This window comes from Hemitrygon akajei, chromosome 30, assembly GCF_048418815.1.
Source record: "Hemitrygon akajei chromosome 30, sHemAka1.3, whole genome shotgun sequence".
In the NCBI taxonomy this organism is placed as follows: Eukaryota; Metazoa; Chordata; class Chondrichthyes; order Myliobatiformes; family Dasyatidae; genus Hemitrygon; species Hemitrygon akajei.
This window is the reverse complement of record NC_133153.1, coordinates 28,676,313-28,693,209: the sequence shown is the minus strand read 5'-3', so window position 1 is coordinate 28,693,209 and position 16,897 is coordinate 28,676,313. Positions and strand designations below refer to the sequence as shown.

General features: G+C 41.8%; 1 protein-coding gene across 2 annotated transcripts in view; it reads left to right on the top strand.

Annotated features, from left to right (window-relative positions):
• The window catches only part of LOC140718912 (NT-3 growth factor receptor-like), an 878,600-nt gene that overhangs the window by 785,232 nt on the left and 76,471 nt on the right, over positions 1 to 16,897 (top strand). For both annotated transcript variants that reach the window (XM_073033211.1, XM_073033212.1), the window contains exons 13-14: positions 1,953 to 2,083; positions 4,683 to 4,855. In XM_073033211.1, coding sequence (XP_072889312.1) covers positions 1,953 to 2,083; positions 4,683 to 4,855 — 304 coding nt within the window. The remainder of the gene's footprint in view (positions 1 to 1,952; positions 2,084 to 4,682; positions 4,856 to 16,897) is intronic.

The following is a 16,897-nucleotide window of genomic DNA, read 5'->3' as shown; positions in this document are numbered from 1 at the left end:
GCTCCCTTCCCCTTTTCCCAACCATGACTCCCCTCTCCCTGCCCCCTTCCCACTCTCAGTCCACTATAAAGACTCATATCAGAATCAGGTTTATCATCACTCACATATGTCATGAAATTTGCTTATTTTGCGGCCGCAGTATGGTGCAATACATAAAATCACTAAACACCGTGCAAAAGTATTAGTCACCCTAGCTGTAGATATGAGCCTAAGACTGTTGCACAGCGCTGTATACATTTTTTTTTGCATTGTGGTAGCTGTAGATACAAATAAAAATATAATAAATAGTGCTGAAGAGAAATAGTGTGGTAGTGTTCATGGGCCATTCAAAAATCTGATGGTGGAGGAGAAGATGCTCTGTAAAGCATTTAGTGTGGGTCCTCAGACTCCCTGATGGCAGTAACAAAAAGAGAACATGTCCTAGATGGCAAGTGTCTGGTGTCTGCTGAAGGTGGTGACTGGGGCTGAAGTCAACAATATTTTGTGTGATTTGCTCTGGAACAGAGAATGAAAAATCTTCCTTCTGGATACACCACAGGCTGCTTGGCCTTCGGGAAGGTTCCCTGCTCCTGATCACCGACAAGTGAGACTTGGAAGACAGTTTGCATTTGCCGAACTTTAGCCCGTTCTAAAGTTTGTGATGATGAGAAGAGGGCGTGTCATGGCTTGGTCAGTGAGCAACAGTCAGTCAGGCAATAGAGTCAATTTCACAGAAACAGCCCCTTTGTCTCATGCAACTCATGCCAGACAACAAACACTTATCGACACAAATCCGAAAATAGTCCCATTGTTTTCCTCCCTATTCCCAGCAATGGTCTGCTAGATTCCTCCACTTAGCTACTGACTTTCGGCAATTTATAATGGACAATTTAGCGACCTGCTTGCACTTCTTTGGAATATGGAAATAATCTCACAAATTTATGGGGAGAGCATGCAAACTGTACACAGACAGAACAGCAGGACCCTGGTCACTGGAACTGTGTGCCAACAGCTATACCAGCTGGACCACTGCCCCACCCATAGCTGTAAGCAGCCACCACTTTATTGCCTGGGTGACAGCTGCTCATTGACCAGGTTGTCACACACTCTCTTCTCATCATCACATACCTTAGATGATGATGCAAATGCAAATGCCACCTCTCCTCCAAGTCTCACTTGGCAGTGATCAGGAGCAGGGAACCTGCCCTTGGGCCAGGCTATCTGTGGTGCATTCAGAGGGAAGAATTCTTTCCCATTCCAGAGCAATACACACAAAATGGAGAAACTCAGCAAGTCAGGCAGCACCTCTGGAGAGGAATAAACAGTCAAATTTTTGGGCAAAGACTCCTCATCAGGAATGGAAAGGAAGGGGGAAGAAGCCAGAATAAGAAGGTGGGGAAGGGGAAGGAGTACTATCAGGCAGGGGATAGGTCGGACCAGGTGAAAGGGCAGACGGGTGGGTGGGGGAGGGGGGATGAAGTAAGGAACTGGAAGGTGATAGGTGGGAGAGTTAAAGGGCTGAAAAACTTGGGAATTTGATAGGAGAGGACAATGCGTCATGGGAGAAAGGGAAGGAGGAAGGACACTAAACGCATTGGGGGAGGGTGGTAATGGGCAGGTGAGAAGATGAGAAGGGGTAAATTCCTTCCTGAACCAAACAATCCCAGGCAAAAATCTAAACCAGCGATCATTTCTTAAATCAGGAGTCCTCGTATACCGAACAAGGCTAGAAAATGCTTCCAAAAGAATGGGTATTTGGACAATGATCTATATACTCCTGACGTTATTGCTTGCCTATTGATGTTTCCTTGTGTGTATTGCTGGATAATCTGGCAAATTGAATTAAGGTTGCCGTAATTGCAATGATTACTTTTTTATCAGGTAAATTCAGATATACCACGTATTAGTGCTGGTATCTAACCGATGATGCGTATCTCAACCTCGGACGGTCGTTGTTTTGTTTACTGTCACAGATGTACAGCATATCAAGAGGAGAGATATCATTCTGAAGCGTGAGCTGGGCGAGGGAGCATTTGGGAAAGTTTTCTTGGCTGAATGTTACAATCTGAGCCCAACTAAGGACAAGATGCTGGTGGCAGTTAAGGTGAGTGTGTTATGTGTCCCACAGCTGAGCATCTAATTCACCAATTTATCTAAAATTCATGCTTATTAATTTTTGCAAACTGAAATTAATGCTGGCTTTTCATCCAGATTAAGATTTATAACCAAGTGTTGAGTATCAAATATTTTCCCTGATTCTTTGTCCCAAAACCAAACAAGACGCTGGCCCTAATTTTATTTCTTGAGATAGACACGCCTGAATCCTACAGCAATGGCCTTGGACTGCGATGGGCTCTCTCTCAGCCCTTAACGTCAGTTATGGAGAGATCATACCAAATGGCAGCTGCAGTAGGTTATAGATTGACAGGTAAAGCTTCTAAAAGCTGCTTGAGTCTTGGTGCAGGTCTTGTTGCCTTATTATAGGAATGATGTGGAAGCTGTAGAGAGGCTACAGAAGAGATTTACCACCATTAGAGAAAATGTCTTACAAAGGTAGGCTGAGTGAGCTGGGGCTTTTCTGTTTGAAGCAAAGGAGGATGACAGAAAACTTGATCGAGATATACAAGATGATAAGAGGCATAGATAGAATGGAGAGCCAGCACATTTTCCTAGGGCAGCAGTGGCTAATAAGAGGGCATAATTTTAAGGTGATTGGAGGAAATTATGGGGGGGGGATGTCAGAGACATGGTGGGTGCACTGCTGGAGGTAAATAAATTAGGGACATTTAAGAAACTCATAGATAGGCACATGGTTGAAAGAAACATGGACGGCTACATAGGAGGGAAGAGTTAGATTGATATTGCATAAGGTTGGCCCAACATCATGGACTGAAGTGCCTGTACTGTCATGTGCTAAACACTTCATCACATTTTAGGAAATGTTGTGGAATGTATTTATGGAACCATAACCCACAGGAAGAGGCTATTTGAGCCATTATTCTTGGCCAGCTGTTTAAAAGAGAAATATAGTTATTCCCACTCTCTTGTTCTCTCCCATTAAAACAACGGATTTGTTTAATTGGGACCGATACGTTTTGGCCCAATTAAGCAGCTGCTCCAATTAGCTCAAGTTTCTGGAAATAGATTAAAAAATATAAAAAGGACAAACTGAGTAAGAAATGATGTATTTAAATAAAATACAGAACAAATTAGTACTATAAAACCGTGTATTAATTTCTAATAGTTATTGACAGAGGAATGAATGAAATCAGAGCAGACACCTAGTGCAGATAATGGATTGCCTTCATACAATGCTACTGATGTCTGCATCCTCCAAATCTTTCATTATAACATTCAAAATGATTGTTGATACCTTTAAACTCTTCACTGTTGCTAACTTGTTGAAGAAGTGAAATAGTTTCATTTTCACTCTTGGCCATCTCTGGCATCTCCAAGCCCGTATGCTTGAAACCACTGTGAGCAAAGCAGTTCTGAATTGCTGTACTGCTTGTTTATCCCCTACTATCAGTGACAAAAGTTACTGCTTTTTGAACACAAACACACAAGTGACACTATTTAAAAACTGTTTGCTCTAAGCACAGTGCAGCGTCTAACGGACACACAAGTGTGCGTGACTGATGCCAGTTAGAACCTGTTCAGCAACAGCCTCCCGCCCCAATAAAGAGGCATAGAATCCAAAATAAATTAAGGGAATCTCAGCAATTTTCTTGATTTGTTTTTGTTCTTTAAGAGTTCGTCCATATAAAGGGCTGCCCCAGTTAACCAATGGCCCAATTAACTGGAATCCAATGTATTTTGTTTTCAACCATGGAATCCATTACTCTTTTGAAATATATTAATACATCTATTTACACTGATGTTCCAAGTGGTGCATTCCAGAGCAAAAATACTACTGTTTAGTTAAAAATAGTTTGAAACTTGTCCCAGTTCCTTTTGCCCATTGCAGTAAGTTGATTTCCTTTAGTTACTGACCATCTCCCACTGGGAAGTATCCCTCAATCACTTCCATCAAAACCCCTGTCACTTTGAAGTTTTCTATTAAATCTCTATCTAAACCACATAATGAATGAACGATGCCAACTTGCCTGGACTCCATTCAAGATTCAAGATTGTTTATTGTCATTCTTCAATACACTAGTGTAAAGGAGAGTGAAATGATTGCTACTCAGGAATTGATGCAGCATCATAAAAACACAATAAGCATAAGTAACACAATAAATGCAAATATATAAGATAAGCTTATATACTTAGACTGATTGTATGTATATAGAGTAATACTAGGTACGGGAGTATCTCTAAATAAGCAGATTCTGAAAGTAGTGGTAGTGGGGTGTGTGATGGGATGGGTTACTGGGTAAAGGTGAGAGATGTTGATCAGCCTGATGGCTTGAGGAAGTAACTGTTTTTGAGTCAGGTGGTCATGGCATTGAGGCTACCCAGACTCTTCCCTGATGGAAACTTTTTTGTACCGAACCGTGTACTTCCTTCTACCATGCTACTGAACTTCTTTGTACTCAGCACTACCCCAGTGAATTTCCTCTGCACCCTTCTAGTCTTTAAATCCTTCACAGCGTTGAATGCAATAATTCAGGTTCAGGTCCAGCTAGTGAACTACAGAGACTTACTTTCTGAATGATGATTGAAGCAAACTTACCATCTCATACTCTCTCCGTCCCTTCCAGACTCTGAAAGATGCCACTGTCTCTGCAAGGAAAGACTTCCAGAGAGAGGCCGAGCTCCTCACCAACCTCCGGCATGAGCACATTGTGAAGTTCTATGGTGTCTGCGTGGACGGAGACCCCCTCATCATGGTCTTTGAATACATGAAGAACGGAGATTTGAACAAATTCCTCAGGTGAGTGCACTATCCACAAGTCATAACAGCAATCGTGCATTTCAAACAACAGATAACAGAAGATATCCAGAGGCATTTTTTTTTCAGAGCTGCTAATTTAATTTATTTAATGCCTTACATTCTGAAGTTTTTAATTGTGAGCATTCAAGATTAGATAATAGGTTTTAATTTAATTGCAGAATGTACGGCAGATGCTGGTTTCAGAATAATTGTGTTGAAATAAATGAATTTCAGCATCTCTGCATGGAGGTTTGATGTTTATCCATGATTCATCTTAATAAGTGTTGTCAATCTGAGCCTGTAAGTCTCCTCATGTTGAGTGGAAGAAATGAACTGTTCGGCTGGGGTGGGAGTGGGGTTCAATAATGTGGGAAAAGACTCAAGAGCAGGATTAGGCCATTCAGCCATCGAGTCTGTTCTGCCATTGCATCACGACTGATTTACTATCCCTCTCAACCCCATTTTCCCGTCTTCTCCTTGCAACCTTTGATGCCGTTACTAATCAAGTACCAATCAGCCTCCACTTTAAATACTCCATGATTTGGCCTGCACAGCCGTATGTGGCAATAAATTCCACAGATTCTCCACTCTCTGGCTAAAGAAATTCCTCGTCATCTCTGTTCTAAATGGATGCAAGTCAAAGAAATGAATTAATGTGCACCCACTGCACTACTCTTACGTCAGTTGCTGTGCTTGTAGGTAAAATCATTTTCTGGACAATGTGCAGCCACGGTCAAGGATCTAGGAAGTCTGTGCCACTATTTAAATCACTGCCCAATAGGCTTATACTCGGTTTGCACTCAGTTTATAATATTGTTGGTTTCCAGTCACTGGCTTGTTAGTTTAGTGGTCAGTTTCCATTCACTGTTCAGACAACATGGTCATTAAAGAAGTAACACAAACAAAATTCAGCAGGCCAGCCAGCATCTATGGAGGGGAATAAGCAATTGACATTGCGGCTGAGAACATCTCGAGCATCTCCTGCATGATTACATGGGTTTCCCTCCACATTCCAAAGGTATATGGGTTAGTAGGGGAATTGGTCACAGTGGCATGAGCTTGTTGGGTCGGAAAGGCTTGTCCCCATGCTGTATTTCCAAAAGAACTTGTGTGTGTTGCTCCTATCCCCATTCCCATTCTGACACGTCGGCTCATGGCCTTCCCCTCTGCCATGATGAGGTCACTCTCAGGTTGGAGGAGCAACACCTCATATTCTGTCTGGGTAGCCTCCAACCTGATGGCATGAACATCAATTTCTCCAACATCTGGTAATTTTTTTTCCCCTCCACAATTCCCTCTTCTTCAATTCCCCACTCTGGCTTCTCACCTGCCTTTCACCTCCCTCTGGTGCCCCTCGTCTTTCCCTCTCCTCCCCTATCATATTCCTTCTTCTTTAGCCCTTTGATTTTTCTTCCTATCATCTCCCAGCTTCTTATGTCATCGTCCCTCCACCCACTTTTTCAGGGGTGTCAAACGCATTTTAGATCATGGGCCGGATTGAGCAAAATGCAGCTTCATACGGGCCGGATCAGTCGGACGTGTGCGAACGCAGCTTTTGTTGCCTCCGTTTTTTCAGCCTGCTCTCATGTGTCTCAGTCTCTGCTATAACTACAAAGTGTTTCACTTTACAAATTCCGTTTCTTATGAAGAAGACTGCCAAGCAAGACTGCCGAATAAACACTAAAAACCCTGAAAACCTGGTACCTGAATAAACTCAGCATTAGCCATATCATACGCCATAGGCGCTTCGATTACTGGGGCCAGCTTTAATAGTAATTAGATATTATCTCGCGGGCCAAAGATAATTCCACCGCGGGCCGGATTTGGCCCGCGGGCCTTAAGTTTGACATATATGTGTCCTGCTTCCCTCCCCATCCTTCTTTTTCTGGCATCTTTCCCCTTCGTTTTCAGCCCTGATGAACGGTCTCAGCCTGAAGCATTGGCTTTTATCCATTTCCATTGATGCTGCCTAACCTTATGAGCTCCTCCAGCATTTTATGTGTGTTACTCTGTTGTATTTCCAGCATCTGGGAATCTCTTGTGTTCGTGATTCAAGTTACGGGTTAGCTGCAGTTTACAATTGATGGCAAAATATCAAAAATTAGCTTTGGACAATGTTTATACCTTCTTTAAGAGATCATACCATGAACTCACAATGATAGCCTTTACCTGACAGGTTGATGGCTTTGTGCCTACTGGGCGGACTGTGTCTGTTGCCTGACTGCTTAGTGAAGCACTAAAGTTGTGCTGCTAGCCTACCCATGTGAACGGTCTCTAGGTTTACACATGACCCACAAACGAGTCAAGTGGATAAGTCAGCCAGCTGAAGATATTAAAATATCTGTGGGATTGGAAAATGAATTATAAGTATAGCGCTTTCATTTTAACTCCCATTCCAGTGCTTTTCAGTGCGAAAGAGAGAATTAATATTCCTCTTACACTGCACCAATGATTAAATCACTAGCACAATGCAAGTAGCTCACAGAATTGATTTTCGGCATCCAATGTAAACAACTGCAGAAATTGCTTTAAAAATGAGGGGAAAAAAATAAAACATTGTATGTTTAATGTAAAGCAGCAGAGCCAGGTAATTTAATTTCGTCTTGCATTAAATGTTAAATTTGTTTGTGGTGCAGCCTAGCATAAATATCGATTGCATTTTTCCCAACACTTATTATCCTTTTACTGTGGGTTTGATGAAGTCTGACAGCAAACGCAAAAATGTCTCGGCACTGACATCTGTTCAACAAGGATGTGTTCCAGGAGGATTCTGCATCATCTTTTGTTTAATATCATTTTCCATTTTATAGCAGCATGCACGAGATCTCATTGCAACATCTTTGAGTTGCTGTGATTTAAACTCAGTGGCCAATTTATTAGGTACCTCCTGCACTTAATAACATCACCACTACAATCACTTTTGTGGTCTTTTTCTGCTGCAACCCATCCAGTTCAATGTTCAATGTATTGGGCATTCAGAGATGCTCTTCTGCACATCACTGATGTAATATGTGGTTATCTGAGTTACTGTCACCTTCCTGTTAACTTGAACTTTCCAGCCATTCTCCTCTGACCTCTCTCATTGTCAAGGTGTTTTCACACACAGAACCACCGCTCACCGGATTTTTTTTTTGTTTTTCTACCATTCGCTATAAACCCTAGAGACTTCTGGGTGTGAAAATCCCAGGAGATCAGAAATTTCTGAGATACTCAATCCGCCTTGTCTGTCACCAGCAATCTTTCCATGATCAAAGTCACAGAGATCACATTTCTTCCCCATTCTGATGTTTGGTCTCAACAACAAATGAACCTCTTGACCATGTCTGCATGCTTTTATGTATTGAGTTGCTGCCGCATGATTGGCTGTTTACATATTTGCATTGATGAGCAAGTGTACATATTAATTTGACCGCTGAACATAGTTCAACAGTGCACCATTTATCTTTTGCATTTCTCAGGCCTTGTTTCAAATGGAAACAGTCCTTCTTGCTGAGAGTTTCCAGATGAGCAAAGGACTTTTGGTATCCTTCCTGATGATTAATTAAGATAAGGCTGAAAATATTCCAAGACAAATAGTAATAGGCTTTTAATTTGATGTTGTAAATGGATATGGAGTATTATTAACTATTATAGGCTTTATTTCATTGATTGGAACAATTTCCTTTGCAATGCTTCAATAATAATCTAATAGAAAGGTTTAAGTAACAATGATGTTGAATAATTCCTTTTCAATAGTTATAGGTTTTGTTGATACCTCTGTGCAGTGATTGCTGGAGGTTCAAGATAACAAGGGCCATTCATATTGTAATGATTCGTATTTATAGAGGAGACCCGCAGCAGTTGGTCAAACATTCCTTGCATGAAATGTTGACACCTGACCATCTGGTGGGATCTCCAGATACACGTTTCCAGGGGCAAGGGGAGCATGGCACTCCCCGGTAATCTGGTGAGATTATAGATTTGTATGCTCACAATCATCGGAAGACATTCAGGATGAGCAAAGGTAACCTTCCAAAATTTAAAGACCTGCACATTTCCTTCCCCACTGAGCTCATTCTCCCCAAGCCCAGCAACCCTATTCAAAATGGTTTCAAGTTCAAGTTTGGTGGTAGACATATCAGAGAGGGAATGGGACGTGGAATTAAAATGGGTGGCCACTGGGGACATATCAGAATGGGAATGGGATGTGGACAAACCAGAATGGGAATGGGACATGGACATATCAGAATGGGAATGGGACGTGGAATTAAAATGTGTGGCCACTGGGGGCATATCAGAAAGGGAATGGGATGTGGAATTAAAATGGGTGGCCACTGGGGACATTTCAGAATGGGAATGGGATGTGGACAAATCAGAATGGGAATAGGACGTGGACATATCAGAATGAGAATGGGACGTGTGACATATCGGAATGAGAATGGGACGTGTGACATATCGGAATGGGAATGGGACGTGGACATATCGGAATGGGAATGGGACGTGGACATATCAGAATGGGAATAGGACATGACATATCAGAATGGGAATGGGACATGGACATATCAGAATGGGAATGGGCCGTGTGACATATCAGAATGGGAATCTTCAGGTTTATTGTCATTCAACCATATACAGCTAAATGAAACAAAGTTACTCTGAACCAAGGTGCACAGTACATACATCACATAAAGTAATATTAACAAAATAATATTAACAGATAATGTAAAAAGTTCTGCGGATGTACAAGTTGATATAAAGTCCATATATGACATATAGTTAAATATACAACAGTATAATGCTCCTGGTGTCATATATAATGTTTACTGGGTGTGCACCCACTAATATGCAGGGTATTCAGAAGTCTCACAGCTTCAGGAAGAGGCTTGACACGTAGTCAGAGCTTGCATTTGCTACGAGGCTCTCAATGGGAAGACTGAAATTGGAATAAGTGATAAATGAATGGGAATAGCAGGCGGCTTGTGTGGAGTGTGAAAAGCAGTTAACTGAATGAGCTGGTTCCATTACTCGTTCTATTGTTTGGCTACATCATCACTCAATGAACAACTGGCATGACTGAACGGGACAATTGCTGCTCACCTTTGAGCTGACAGCAGCCGCTTTGCTTTTTGGAGATTTCTTCGACGAAACTCAGGGCTTGGCAGTTGGCCTATTCTACTTGCCTTTGTAACTGAGTGGGTTACTGGGACACCTCAGAGCATAGACAAAAGAGTCTTCAGCCACATTTACCACTGGATGCAGAAGTTCAACAAGTTTATAGAGTAATAGAGCACTACAACACAGAAACAGGCCACTTGAATCATCCTGTCTGTTCCAGCCTGATCTATCTAGTCTCAACTACCTCAAAGGTCACGGTAAATTTCTCATCAAAGTACGTATATGTCACCATATACAATCCCGAGATTTGTTTTCTTGAGGGCATACTTAGCAAATCCAAGAAACATAATAGAATCAAAGAAATACCACACTGAAAAGAGTGGATAAACAAAAGACAGTGAACCATCAAATACAAAAGAAAATAATAAAATTATAATAATAAAGAATTAAGCAATAAATATCAAGAACATAAGATGAAAAGTCCTTGAAACTGAGTCCAGTTCAGTGATGGGGCGAGTGAAGTTGAGTGATGTTATCCCCTCTGGTTCAAGAGCCTGATGGTTCTGGGGTATAACTGTTCCTCAGCCTGATAATGTGGGTCCTGAGGCGCCTGTACCATTTTCCTGATGGAGGCGGTGAGAAGAGAGTCTGGCCTGGGTGGTGGGGGTTCTTGATGATGGATACTGCTTTCCTGAGACAGCTCTCCACATAGATGCGCTCAAAGATGGGGAGGGCTTTTCCCATGTCTGGATGTATTCACCATCTGTACCCAGATCCTAACCCTCCATACCTCTTTCACCCATGTACCTATCCAACCCTCTCTTAAATGCTACAAATGAGCCTGCATCTACCATTTCCACTAGCAGCTTGTTCACACTCTCACCACCCTCTGAATAAAGAACTCCCCCAATCAGAGTCCCCTTAAATAGAACCATAGAACATTACAGCACAGAAACAGGCCTTTTGGCCCTTCTTGGCTGTGCCGAACTACAAATTTTCTGCCTAGTCCCACATCCAAATACTTCACCTTTCACCCTAAACCTATGAGACTCATGCTCTAGCCTCACCATCCTGATGGGGAAAAACGCTACATGCACTCTCCTTATTTATACCCCTTATAATTTAATATATCTCTATAAGATCTCCCCTTGTTCTTGTGCACTCCTAACCTATTCAACCTTGCCCTATAAATGAGGCCCTCAAGTCCCAGCAACATCCTTGTAATGTTTTTCCAAACTCTGTCCTGTAGGTAGGTGATCAGAATCACAGAGCTTGCAGAATTTGGGACCTCCTTACCTTAAGGAACATCAATGAACCAGATGAGTTTTAATGCAGTTCGATAGGCTCAGTACTATTTAGTTTTCTTTATATATTCCATATTTTTATCTAGTTTATTTGCATTTCTTCAACAGACAAGCCAATAAATAACTTAAAATTATGTCTCCTGATTCTTAGTCAAGGGCTCTGGTTTGTCAGCTTGATCCCACAAGGGTCTGATAGCAGTGGTTAATTTACTGAATGAACGTGCAAAAACATGGTTTATTGGTCCAGAGCCATGTGTTCAAATCCCTTCATAGGAACACAGGACTTAAATTCAAGTAATTAAATAAATGGGGAATATAAAGCTGGCATCTGTCAATGTGATCATGAAATGACCAGATTGTTATAAAAATCCCTCTGGTTTACAGAGACAGTACAAAGATGGAAGTTCTGGCCTACTTTTCTCTCCAGGTTCATCAGTGTGTCTGATTCTAAATTGCTCTACATTCCCCCCCTTAAATGGTTCAGTAGGCCACCCAGTTTCAAGTTAAGGTTTTCATTTTTAGGCAACATGTCTATTACTTCTTCGAATTTGTAATACTCATTTCTGGAAATACTTATTTGAACTAGCACCTTCCCCTTGGATTTGTCAGAAACTATTTGAAATTCATGCCATTGGAAACAACGAATAAGTAGTGGGAGCTTATTCCCCACGATCTTCCCTGGCTAAGACAGCCTTAAATAACCACAATAAGGATGAGGAACACAATAAGAAAAAAGAATGAAAAAGACACTATGAATATAAATATAAAATCAATCCTATAAAACACAATGCACATACAAATAACTGTTATATAGACCCACTGATCACTTTAGTAGGAACCTCCTATACCTAATGAAGTGGTCACCGAGTTTACGTTCGTGGTCTTCTGCTGCTGTAGCCCATCCACTTCAAGATTCAACATGTTGTGCATTCAGAGATGTTCTTAAGCAAACCAATGATGTAATGTGTGGTTATCTGAGTTACTGTCACCTCTCTGTCAGCTTGAACCGGTCTGGCCATTTTCTTCCAATCTCTCTCACTAACAAGGCATTTTCATCCACAGAACTGCCACTCACTGTTTTTTTTTTGTTTTCGCACCATTATCTGTAAACTCTGGAAAACTGCTGTGAGTGAAAATCCCAGAAAGTCAGCAGTTTCTAGGATACTCAAACCATCCGGTCTGGCACCAACAATCATTCCACAGTCAAAATCACTTCAGATCATATTTCACCCCTACTCTGATGTTTAGTCAGAACAATAACAGAACGTCTTAACCATGTCCCATTCTGATATGTCTATCTATGGCCTGCTCTACTGTCAAGATGAAGCCACACTCAGGTTGGAGGAACAACACCTTATATACCAGCTGGGTAGCCACCAACCTGATGGCATGAACATTGCCTTCTCTAATTTCCATTAATGCCCCTCCTCCCCTTCTTACCCCATCCCTGATATATTTAGTTTTTTTTCCCCCTCTTTTTTTCTTTCTCTCTGCCCATCACTCTGCCTGTTCTCCATCTCCCTCTGGTGCTCCCCTCTCCCTTTCTTTCTCTCTAGGCCTCCTGTCCCATGATCCTTTCCGTTCTCCAGCTCTGTATCCTTTTTGCCAAATCACCTTTCCAGCTCTCAGCTTCACCCCACCCCATCTGGTCTTCTCTTATCATTTTGCATTTCCCCCTCCCCCTCCTACTTTCAAATCTCTTACTATCTTTCTTTTCAGTTAGTCCTGACGAAGGGTCTCAGCCCAAAACATCAACAGTGCTTCTCCCTGTAGGTGCTGCCTGGCCTGCTGCGTTCCATCAGCATTTTGTGTGTGTTGTTTGAATTTCCAGCATCTGCAGATTTCCTCGTGTTAACCATGTCTGCATGCTTTTATGCATTGAGTTGCTGTCAGGTGATTGGCTGATTACATATTTGCTTTAACAACCAGGTGTACTTAATGGAATGGCCATTAAGTGTACATAGACAATATTATAATTATCTCATTATATAATTGTCTACGTAAATATTTTGTTGTATCATAGTGGTGGTGGCATCCAGGGGTTTTCAGGGTGCAGGCCTGGGCAGGGTTGTATGGGAGACCGGCAGTTGCCCAAGCTGCAGGCCTTCCCCTCTCCACGCCACCGATGTTGTCCAAGGGAAGGGCACTAGGACCCGTGCAGCTTGGCACCAGTGACGTCGCAGAACAATGTGTTGTTAAGTGCCTTGCTCAAGGACACAAACACACTGCCTCAGCTGAGGCTCAAAACGGTGACCTTCAGGTTACCAGTCTGATGCCTTGCCCACTAGGCCATGCGCCAATATTGTATCATACGCTCAAAATAAAGGCCAAAATGCCAATTGCCTTTCAAATTGCTTGCTTCAAACAGTAACACAACAGATAGAGATTATTCAGACTCAATGTACTTCATGAACTGGTAATGATCCTGTCTGATCCATCTCTTAGAAATAACATCACAATGAGTTTTGGTCAATGATTCTGTTGATGGAGTTGAATATCTAAAAGGCATTTGTTAAAGTTGCATGTGGATGATATATAAAACAGTACTCAGGGAATTTAGGCTATGGGTTAGAAGTTGATTGAAAATTAGAAGGACACTGTGCTTTGGAATAGTAATATCATAGTGGAAGGAATAGACCAATTGTGCCAATATCTGGAGGGAGAAATATATTGATGAACTTAGTATGGCTTGGGAGTGCAAAATGCTCATTCTGGACTCTCCAGTAAAAAGACTGTGGAAGAGTTAACTGGATTAATGGACAGGGATATCTAGTGGCTATAATTTAATTGGATTTTCAATATCAATTTAATTAAGTTCCACACGCGAGGCTTTTAACACTAATCAAAGTTCATGGAAATATTGGCGAATTAGTTAACTGAGCTGAAAACTGATCTGGGAATAGGAAACGGAAGTTGATAATAATTAAGAAATGTTCTGACTAGCACAGTTCTGAAGTGGTCTGTTCCAGGTCACTGCTGTTTCTGATACTCAGATACCATGAGAAGAAAACTTGAAATATTATATAATTTGTTGTTGATGCTACCCCATCTGGCCAGATAAATAATCTCATGGAGATTAATAGCATTCATGGAAATCATATTAAGCAAATTTATTTAATTGCAAAATTGCAAGGCGAGGTTGGCAGATGGATTTTAATATTGATAAATATGATGCTTATTCACTTTGAAACATCTCAATTCTCCTGACGGTACCCAACCAGGGGCTTAAATTCATCTCTACCAATCCCATCATAAGATAGGTGCACTCAGACATAATTGCACTAAGACTGGAACTGTGGAACTGTTCTTTGACTGCCTACTAAATACTCCAATGGGCAGAGATGGCTGATTATGGACCATATTTGTTGTGCCTCTCAGTGCCTTGTGGTGCCTCAGGTGGCACCCTTGCCATTTCTTTAGCACTTAGTCTGTTTTTAATGAGGCCGAGTTGCTAGCTCGATGTTCAACCCAGCATGAATGAAAAACATGCAAGGAGCCGGCCAGATGCAAACCCGGGACCACTCGCCTTGAGGTCCTGTGCGGACGCCACTACACCACCAGCAGGCCATAATGTCCCATAACATCACGTGTTATTCTCACTTTGCACAAGCAATTCCTTTGAACACTGTGGGCCTTGCACTTTCAGGCAGGCCTAGACTAAGGGTAGAGACATTCTTTGGCATCAGACCACTCTGGGTCTGAATTTATTCATTATTATTGCCTCTATCTAAGGGATTGCCAACCTGGGCACGGACCCCTTGCTTAATGGCATTGGCCCATGGCATACAAAAAGTTGGAACCCCTCATCTACCTTGTGCATGTGAATGCAACCCAATACTGAGGTATCAGGAACTTATTGCCAGTCTAAACAGAGTTCAACTGGATCACTGTCTACGGGTTTAATTAGGACAATAGCTATTATTGCATATTTCTCAACACTAAGTATGACTGCATTGCTTCAGGTCCATTCTGGGACTGATGTTGAAGTGTGCAAAACTCAAGATGTGGTTTGAATGTGGTATGTGCTATCTCTCCAACAGAAGCTTTCTGCTTCCCTGATATTGATCTTCTTCCTCTTTGATGTCTTTCTTTTGTCTGTCTAATCACAATCTTTTGGTATCAGCTGTCAGCCCCGATCTCTTCAGTAGTCATGTTTCTGACCTAGTTTCCAGAGGTTTGAACTAGTGATGGAGAGACCATGATTACTGGGTTACTTAAATAAATTAATCTGAAATTTAAAATGCTGTATCTCAATAACATCAATGATGGAATGACTGAATTACGGTAACATCCTTTAGATAATGTAATCAGCCTTCTTTACTGTGTCTGGTCTACATCAGCCCAGACCCTTTGCTACATATGTAGCCGGCCCTTGGCAGTTTTCTGAAATGCCCCAGCAAACCTCTCTTTTCAGGGACATATAGGAATCGGGTCTTGCTCACGACATCCATAGCTTGTGTATGAATTAAATAATCCCTTGCATCTCCAATGACAATCTTTAATGTCCTTTTGACATATATCTCTGATTCTAAAAGGAAAGAAAACCCTCATACCTTACAGGAGGGAGACCATCACAGTTTATTCAAAGGAAGCGATAGACAAAGTTTCAGGTGAAAAAGTAATGATGTTGTCTATTGTTTTTTCAAATGTTAAGGAAGATGAGCCTGAATTGGTGGGCAACTTGTGAAGGCACCAAATACTCAGAAGTTCTGGAATAGGCTCAGACCCAGCCCACACCCATATCATTGGCAGGCAAAATTTTATCAGCGAGTTAATAGTAATCTCAGATTTGAAGGTGTGAAGTTTGTGAATAAATTAAATCAGTTACAGTTTATAGGAAGTATTATTGGAATTTCTGACAGATGCCTTGTTCTTTTTGGGGCAAAAGAAAAATTCCTTTGCTCATCTTACAAGTACCTTGACAAACACAAAAGCTCCACACACAAAATACTGGAGGAACTCGGCAGGCCAGGCAGCATCTATGGAAAAGAGTACAGTCGACCTTCATCAGGACTGGAGAAAAAAAAAGATAAGGAGTCTTACTCTGATATTTCATCTTTTTTCTCCAGTCCTGATGAAGGGTCTCAGCCCAAAATGGCGACTGTACTCTTTTCCATAGATGGTGCCTGGCCTGCTGGTTTCCTCCAGCATTGTGTGTGTGTTGCTTGGATTTCCGTCATCTGCAGATTTTCTCTTGTTTTTCAAATACAAGCTCACTCTCTGCACCACGTTGGCAAATACAGCACTGTGCAAAAGGCTTAGACACATTTATATAGCTAAGATGCCTAAAATATTTGCACTGTACTGTGTTTGTCAACATGGAGTGGAGAGTGAGTAAATCTGGCAGGAGCAAAGGATGTTGGGAATGGTTAGGTTGGAGAGATGTGGGACACGCGGAACAGAAGGAGTGCCAGCGGTGGGGTTTGGCATGGATGCAGAAACACCCAGCCCTGAGACACCAGACAAGGTCATTTGATTCCAAACAATTGGTTTATTGATCATTACAGAATGTCTCTCTGGTGCTTCCTCCCTTCTCTCTTCTGCTTTTCCCAACCATGATTCCCCTCTCCCTCCCACTCTTAGTCTACAATGGAGTCTTATATCAGAATCAGGATTATCATCACTCACACAGGTCATGAAATCT